The 9,140-nt window shown below is 41.3% G+C and overlaps 1 protein-coding gene across 1 annotated transcript; it reads right to left on the bottom strand.

Annotated features, from left to right (window-relative positions):
* Positions 1 to 945: 945 nt before the first annotated feature.
* Positions 946 to 9,117, bottom strand: MEIG1 (meiosis/spermiogenesis associated 1). The gene is made up of 4 exons (XM_051795310.1): positions 8,972 to 9,117; positions 6,322 to 6,454; positions 4,319 to 4,481; positions 946 to 2,409 (listed from the first exon to the last, which is right to left on the bottom strand). The coding sequence occupies exons 2-4, from the start codon at positions 6,423 to 6,425 to the stop codon at positions 2,281 to 2,283; spliced, it is 396 nt and encodes a 131-aa protein (XP_051651270.1). The 5' UTR covers positions 6,426 to 6,454; positions 8,972 to 9,117; the 3' UTR covers positions 946 to 2,280.
* Positions 9,118 to 9,140: the final 23 nt, after the last annotated feature.

The raw sequence follows: 9,140 nt of genomic DNA, 5'->3' as shown, positions 1-9,140 counted from the left end.
TTATGTTACCTTAAATTTAGCGTGAACTGGAGCGAAATCTGGATATGAACTGGATGCCAAAGGACAATCATCACTGGAACTATCACAAAACCTGCTGTCCTGGCAATGAAGTGAGAGAACTCTCAAATTCAGCAGAGTCCTGACAAAGGCTATGTCTGTCCACTGGCCTCCAGCACTGATTACAAGGCTTGTCCTTCCTTTTCATCCAATTAATCTTTCAAATATCACAACGAGATTCAATCTTTTCCCACACTAACAATACTGAAAAACATAAGTAATAAAATCTAGGTAGCTCACTCTCTCAAATGGAGAAGAATCTGCCAACTCATATAAAATCAGCATTTCAGAAGTGGAACATGAATTCCCATGCTACTCATCTGAAATGAAACACCCACAGGCTGTAAGAAATGCAGACAGAATATAGACAGAAGCATCCAGTAGCATGGCAAAAATATTCAGGAGTAGTCAGGTAAAATGAGGGAATATTACAATAATTTCTTGCATTTGTTTCAATTTTTAGAAGTCTTTCTTAAAAAGGGGAAAAAAATCAAACCCTAAAAAAGTCCCTGCAGTTTTAATTCCTGCTCTTCAATGCTGAACTGTGTCTTTTTTTATAGACAGAGAAAATGGCTGTACCATTTGTTCTCCTTTCTTCTGTGTTTGCTGATAGCAATAATTTCTGTCAATAAGTGTGAGTTGGCTGTACAGTGCATCTATTTTCCACGAATTTTTTAAAAGGCTCTTTTCACATCCGCTAGAAGATTTCTTTTTTAGAAATCTATGAAGTTAACAAAGTGAGATCCACTAAATTAAAGTGATAAAATAGATGGGTTATCTGAGTAATTGTTCTGTTCCCATTGTTTGGTTGCAAAGTATGCAAAAAATCCTGTCTTAAAAAGTAAATCCAGAGCACTCCAAACAAAAAAAGAAATCATAACGAAAGGCTGAAGTGACATTTAGAGTTGCCATGCTTTATTTCTGCCATTGCAGTAACTCTCTCTTTATGTACCATTAAACCTTCTTGGAATATAACACTTTCACAGTTGCTTCTGAGTGTCTTTCAGTCATTTCTCTAACAGAACTTATACAAATTAAAGCTGAAATTTTCTAAGCAGTCTCAATAAATGAGGACATCATCATCAGCCATTGTCAGTGGGATCTTTTGAATATTGCACTCATACTACTTATTTTGATTAGGAACTGTAAGTCCTCTATTTCACATAGGCCTCTTGAGAGACCTCCGTCTTAGGCTCAAATGAAGGAAGAATATCCTTAAGATGGACAGTAAAATGTACACTGCTAATCTATGCCTAAAACTCAGTTTAGCTACCCCTTGGTTGACAGTCTAGAGACAGGAGATATTAATAACATTTTTTCTGTAACTACCATGAACATATCTATTGGTTTACACAACAATAATCTGTCAATGGTCAATTATGCTGACAATGTACCATTTGAAGTTAGGGGAGATTAATTCTGCCCAGAAACTCCACATATCATCTGTGGAAATTAACTAACCTTAAATATTACATAGTGTGGATTTCATGTCCTCCCAGAAGGTTTATACTCCCTGTTCTCACCACATGTAAGTCCACAATCCACCCCCCACCTCAAGAAGGCATATGATACCAAGTAAATTAATACTTCCTCCTTGAGTAATTAATACTTACACCTGACTAAAATACTGTGCAGATACCTTACCTATTGCTCAGAAAGACGTTTTTGTTGTGACTGTTTCTATCACAATAACCAGTCTTTAAATTTACAGCTCATCACTGGCCCTTGCTACTTGATTGTTCAGTGTCCTGCAATTCCATTCTTTGCTTGTTATTCTTGCACTGCTTTTTAGTCAGTGTTCTGGCCCCGCTTTAGCCCTTTAGCCCCTGGAGTCTCATAACCCTTAGCTACACCAAGAGACTGTGGCTGTCATTAGCCAGTGTCAATAAGATTATATTGTTTTGAGTAAAGGTTGGTGCCTATACTTATAATGGATGTTACACACAGTTAACCCAAATATATGATGCCCATTTACCAGCTTTTTATCTTTATGTCTAACCATTTGTAACCAGGAAAATGAGGAATAATAAGACTTTCAGTTATAGGAGGAAAAAAAGTGAAGTTTCTATGTCTATAGCTCCAGCCTTCTCTACATTTCCAGCACTCCCCATTCTACATAAGCATGGCATCAATACTTAAGGTAAGTCAGATTACACAATTCATTTACTTGCAGGTCTTAGCAGACAGATTTATAAAAACAAACAAACTAGAACAACAACAAAACTAATACACATAAACTTTCACTTTATGGACATCTTTGTCTTCACATTCTCTATGCTTGTTGTAATAGAAGAATGTATTGTCCCTTCTCTGAAGTTTCTTAATGAATCCGGTTTCTGGCCAACACTCTACCTACAAATAGAATAAAAAGGATATAAATTCACCTGAACACGCTCACATTAAACCAGGTTTGTGCATTATCTTGCAAGGAATATAGGATATACTTCCATGGGAAAACCTCATTTGCATCTAAATACTGCTTTTCTATTAATTTGCTGAACTTTTAAAAACAGATTAAGAACGAGGTGTCAGAAACCAGTTTTCAGGTTTACTACAAAGAGTTATGTGACCCAGAAAGTCTAGAAATGGATATCCAAGGATATTTGATGGACAAATTTAAAATTGAACTAGTAAAAGCTTTTAAAATACCTTCTCCAGGAATATAACATTGATGCTATTCAATTATTGAGTAACCTGGGAGGCTGAAAGATTCCATTTCTGTAAGACTGACATAAAGGTTTCTTCCTGAGCTTGCAAAACATGCTTCCTCATGAAAATGAAGTCAGCTGTATCTGTCACAGCAGGATTGGTCCTGCATGAAACAAACCAGCACTCCCCTGGTTCTCTTCAGTGTTGCACAGTGTGAAGCTTTAAACTAAACTAAAGGCTTGAGCACTTGCATGTTCAACAGCTTTATGGCTTTAGTAGCTCTTTGCAGCTTCAACACCTGCGAACTGCTTCTGATCAAACTGAATCTCATTTCTCTTCCAGACAGGGCTGACAACAGGATGTCAAACTAGAGCCTTCTCTAATTGGAGAGTCCCAGAAGTGGTTTCATCACTTACCTTATTGCTTAAAGGCATACAGCTGTGTTACTTACATTGTTTGTCTAAACATAACAGCCTTAATCTTCATTCTGCCTACATTATAATTGCATCATTAATAGCAGCTGCATTATAGAAACCTAATATAGGGTAAACAAGACATTTCAGAATGTGTTTGAAAGGGAATCACTGCCAGGCCCTGGCAGGTTGGAACAGAACACACACTCATTTTACAATGAGTCTGTGGTGTTCTTTAATGTTCCTCGGGGTTTAATTGCCAATGGTTGTGCCCTGACATAAATCTTAAACGCACAGATCCTACCACACTAATTACAGGATTTCCTTCTGCAGTTATTGGAATTTACACCACAGCCTTTGCAGTGGTAACTGAGCCCACAACAAAATAATAAACTGTATCTTACGCACACCAATGTTTTGCTGTATTGTGAGGAGTAGTGTGTGAGGATTAACTGGATGAGCAGTGACTTTCTCAGGAACATTCTGCTCTTTCTTATGTGCAGAGGAGTTTAAGATCTTTTAAAAGTGAATTTTTCATATTGTATTTTCTGTTTTGGAAGATAGATTACAGACCTCTGATGAAGATGGTGTGCTTGCTGTATTAACCTCTTGGTTGCTATTTTGAACCTCAAGTAGCTACCAAATGCCTGGCCATTACTCAATAGCTCAATGGCCAATACTCAGAGGAGCAAGTCTTTGGTATTGACAAAAGCCTGTATCACAGCTGCTTTTACCACAGCTGGCATCAAATATTTCCTTTGTGGAAATATTCCACTTCCAACAGAGGTCAAGTTTTGAGTGTGCACGAAGTCTGTGCTGCCACACGATCCAACTGCTGAAGCTGGTGACAGTGACCCAGGACTGACTCCTTGGACAACAAACAAGTTTCCCATCAAAGCCATTGACAGACTAATGGGGAAACTTCAGAGAACTCACTTTGAAATATTGCCTTCCTCAATGCTGAATTATTCCCTTTAGTTATCAGCTACATCTATTCAAAGAAATCTGTGATGCTTCTAAATGCATAAGAGAGGGGGAACAAAAACAGCTCAAGAATTCAAGTCAGACCTGTGAGGAAAAACACTGTATCAGAACCCAGCCTAAATGAAAGGAAATAAGCAGCACCTCCATTTTTATTTAAGCATTTAACATGGGACAGAAGTTTAAAGTAATAACCCTTGCAAAGTCCTAAATCTTACCACATCAACTTGTTTTACTTGTTTATATTCCACCTCATCTCTGTATCCAGCTTGCTGGAATCTGTATAAGTTCTCTACATCATCTGACCATGTTTTGGCACGATGCATAGATTTTGGTTTGATGTCAGCTTTAGCCACGACTCCAGGAACTTCAGACTTCTTCCTGAAATTAGATTTTTAAAAATTAAATAGAGCAGACAGAAGTAGGTGATTTTGATGGGGATATACAGAAGTGGGTAAAACGAAATTTTAAAATAAGGGAATTACAGGCCTCGAAGACTGAATTAAAAAAAAAAAGTGATAAGCAGTTGGAATCAAACTAAATACACTATTTGATCTCAAACCCAACTTACCTATACCTCAATATACACCCTGACTTAATCTACTAAAATTTAATTGTGCATATTGATGCATTAAAAAAAAAGTGATTTTTAAATTTCACATCTTTGCAGTTGCTGTCCTTTTGGGACAGAGAGTTTTTCTGTTTTTTTCTTTCTTCCTCCTGTAGCGACACCAAACTGAGAGACACAGAATGAAGATTTGGGCTGTTCCTGAAGAACAGCAAACACTCAGGATGGGAGAGGAAGAGAAAGGAGAAATGCATGGCCAGTCACATGGCCACGGTGCAGATGAGAGACAAGAGGTCTTGAGAGAGAAACCAGATAGAGACAAAGCACACAATCTACTAAAATTCACCCTCTTCTACCCTTGCCCAATCAAAACCTGCATTGACTGCCACTGACTTCCTCCTCACACAAAACGCATTTGTTCAGTTTGCTAAGAAATAGTAAATAGATTAATCAGCTGCTAAACCTGAACAGAGCAGAACTGGGACAAGATGAAACTTAAACTGTAAACAAACAAACAAACAAACAAAAACAAAACCCAGACAACCTCCCCCAAAAAACCTAAACAAACCAAAAACTATCACAACAAAAAAAGCAATAATAAAAAGTTGCCAACAAGGTAAACTCACTAGGGAAACATCTCAACTTTATGTAAAAAATAAGAATCATTTGACTTCCACCTTATATCTAAATTTTACTGCATTTGCTTGAATGTATCTTATTCTGCTACTAAAACAGAACTTCTGTTGCATCTGCAAGCAAAATACACACAACACTGTCATGGGTAGCAGGTATGATCAGAGATGGCGATATTACAAAACTAGAAAAGGACTCAAGCTTCAGCTCCATAATTAGGAAGGCATCTTCAAGGAATGAGAGACAGGCTCTGAGAGGGAGAACACAGCCTCCCTCCATGTGAGTAGTATGCTGCCTCCAAACCCTGTGCACTGAGTAAAATTTCCTTACTTAGCCGGTTCCTATTTCAACTGAGAGCTTGAGAAGTTGAATGCTGAAATCTTATCAAATGCACAAATGGCACTGGACTGTTAGAAATGCAGAAATTAGGAAAAAACCTTGCAACACAGCATACAGATCTTCAGGGAAATTACACGAAGAACTGTTGTTACCATAGTATGAAACTAGCAGAATTCTGCATCTCTGTCATCTGACTGTATGACAGTAATCAGCAAACAAAGAAAGGGCCTTTCATCTCTTAGAGAATACACTTTCAATAAAGATCAATAAAAATATGCACAAGGGCTCTTTTCTGGCAACAGTAAACTATTTCTTGCAGTTCAGGACTCCAAGCATTCTTTTACCAGGCTCTGCATCATTCTGCAATTGAAAGCAACCATTTACTAAAATCGAAATGTAGTTTTCCCACCCAGTTATGAGGTGTCACATACAAATTAACAGGATAAGCACATATCCTTATTCTAAATCTTTAGGGTAGTCTTGAGATATCCATCTCAACATAATTTTTTTTCTCCTGCAGCCATCACAGAATTTTTTTCAAGCCCTGCATATGCTCATCAGTGTTTGATGAGAACTGTTGTCAGTCAGTATTGACCTTAGACAGTCAGTATGATTAGCAATAACATTAGATCTTAATAAATTATAAACTGTGATGAATTTAAGGGTGTTGTGATAACTTACATGTTACTACTGTTATGTACTTCTTGAGAGGATATGCTGGATTCACCTAATGAATGTGCTTCTTCAAGACATCCAGATAGGTCTGCTGCTTCCTGAGTCACCATTAATTCAGGGTGCCTGTCCACAGGCTTTCCTGCTCAAAAAAAACAGATATAAAGGTCATGTATTGAAAGTTCCAGCTTGGTGACTTCAAATAACAAAAGCACCATCCTGATATTGGGCTGCTATTTAAAAATTTGTACTCTTTGTCTATTTTAGTGTGTCCAAGTTCCATGCACAGAGCTGTTTTCATTGCACCAGAGCAGGAGACAGCTGTACTCCAGCCAGGAATTCAGGGATGAGACAAAAGACAACAGACAGATAAAGGCAAACGAAAAAAAATCAAGAGAGTGGTAAGAAAATATTCATTGTAATACCAGTAGTTTTCATTTAAAGAGAATTGTTGAACAGTGAAGTGGACTTTATTAAAGATGACAATGTTTGCCTACTCTTCATTTAGGGTAAGTAGTGAGATTTCATATAGCTCTGTTTTGGCTTTAGGAACACATTTACTAATTTAATCATAACACAATTACTGTGGAATCCTGACTAGCCTGGGCTGGCATATAGTGGTTTCCTTAACAGTTACACAAGGGTTTGAGGGAGGAGAGTGTCTGCTCCTTAAGGGCATCTGCTCAAGGGCTATTTTAAGTGCAGTAAGGGATTACAGGAAAGGGAGGAAGCCATAAAACAAGAACATATGGGGACTCAGACCTGAGCAGTAAATGAGGGATGTGGTGATGAGAACCAAACCTGGTCAGTCACATCAATTGATGGGGCAGGAGAGGAGTGCGAGAATGTTTATTCCAGTAAGGTTCTCTGATCAGAGCCCCTTGCCATTTGGGAAATTAGGGAAAAGGGGGGAAAACAGAAACAAAATGTAAAGAGACAAGGACCTGACAAAAAAAGAAAGACCATGACAAGAAACAAACCTCACCACTCACACCCGTGGACAGGCTATCAAGAAACTACAGGCACCCAGAAGAGCAGCCTGGACTTTGCACTCATAGGACTGTGAACCAGGAGGACCCAGACTTGGAGAGGTGTGGGAATCCATGGAGCTGTACAGACCTGTGAGGAATGTGTGCCTGGCTGAGCTCCACGCCTGATCAGCACAGACTGTCCTACCCTATTGTATCTTCTTAAATCTTAAGCATCTCTGTGCATAATCTCACTTTGTATCCCATATACGTGTGTGATGAAGGACAAAGTGCCAGCTGCTGGTGAGACCTGTGTGTGAGTGAACACTGGTGCCAGCTCCTGGAGTCAGACTGGAGGCAAGGGCACCTCTGGCCTATGATGTCAGCTGCTGGTTCAGGTGGGGGACTTTAACTTCCAGCCACTGGAGCAGGAACAGGATGTGTCTGAAAAATGAGCTGCTGTCGTGAGTGAGGGGCTCCATGTCAGCATAGGGAGCAGGGCTGTGGGTCACAGCTTGTGTGCCTGGTGCTGCATACTGGGGAGAAGCATCGTCTGTATCTTCACCAGCTTTGGTAATCCTAGGGCACACACCCATGTTTATCAGCAAATTTTAAGCTGAAGGGTAGGGGTACCTTGGGTCTGGGACAGGGGGCCCTGCAGCATCTTCAGCCCAGGCAGGAGCCCCATGTTCCCATGCAGGAGAGGCTCTGGACCAGAGCAGCAGGAGGAGATGGCTGTGTTTCCTACATAACTTACCCCGAGTCAGCAAACACAGGGCCTGTTTGGGGTCCCAGAAAAGTCACTAAGAGGTTTCACAGAATCCTAGAATGGTTTGGGTTGGAAGGGACCTTAAAGACCATCTCATTCCAAACTCCCAGCCATGAGCAGGGACACCTCTCACTGGACCAGGTTGCTACAAGCCCTGTCCAACCTGGCCTTGAACCTTTCCAGAGATGAGGCTGCCACAACTTCTCTGAGAAGCCTTTTCCAGCATCTCACCACCCTCTTTGTAAAAAAATTTCTTGCTAATACCTAACCTAAGCCTCCCCTCTTCCAAAGAATCATAGAGTCAGCCAGGTTGGAAAAGACCTCAGAGACCATCAAGTCCAACCCTTGATCCAACACCACCGTGGTTCCCAGACCGTGGCACTAAGTGCCACATCCAGTCTCATCTTAAAAACCTCCAGGGATGGAGAATCCATCACTTCCCTGGGCAGCCCATTCCAATGCCTGATTACCCTCTCTGTAAAGAATTTTTTCCTAATATCTAACCTAAACCTCCCCTGGCAGAGCTTAAGACCATGCCTTCTTGTCTTGCTGATCGCTGCCTGGGAGAAAAGATCAACTCCCACCTGGCTGCAACCTCCTGTCAGGGAGTTGTAGAGAGTGATGAGGTCTCCCCTGAGCCTCCTCTTCTCCAGGCTGAACAGCCCCAGCTCCCTCAGCCTCTCCTCATAGGACTTGTGTTCGAGTCCCTTTACCAGCCTTGTTATTCTTCTCTGGACCTAGTCCAGCACCTCAATATCCTTCCTAAACAGAGGGGCCCAGAACTGGGCAGAATCTACAAGACAGCTGCCCGTACGCGCCGAGGTGCGCAGGCTGACGTCTCGTCCTGATGTGACAACGCCGTGACCGCAACCCCGCGCTGCTCCCACAGCCACCCGCCCACCCAGCCCTTAAGAGGGCCCACCTCGCTTCGAGAGTCGCAAGCCAGGGGGTCTCCTCCCAATCGAGGTGGGGTGGAGCGGCTGCCGAGGCGCGATGGCAGCGGCGCCTCTCAGGGCAGCTCCCCCCAACCCCGCCCCGGGTCCCCTCACGCGGGTCCCCCCTCACGACGCCAACGGTCGCCAGGCAACCGC

This window comes from Manacus candei, unplaced genomic scaffold, assembly GCF_025592945.1.
Source record: "Manacus candei isolate 608988 ecotype Guabito, Panama unplaced genomic scaffold, ASM2559294v1 h1tg000042l, whole genome shotgun sequence".
NCBI classification, from domain to species: domain Eukaryota; kingdom Metazoa; phylum Chordata; class Aves; order Passeriformes; family Pipridae; genus Manacus; species Manacus candei.
This window is presented reverse-complemented; position numbering and strand designations above follow the sequence as displayed.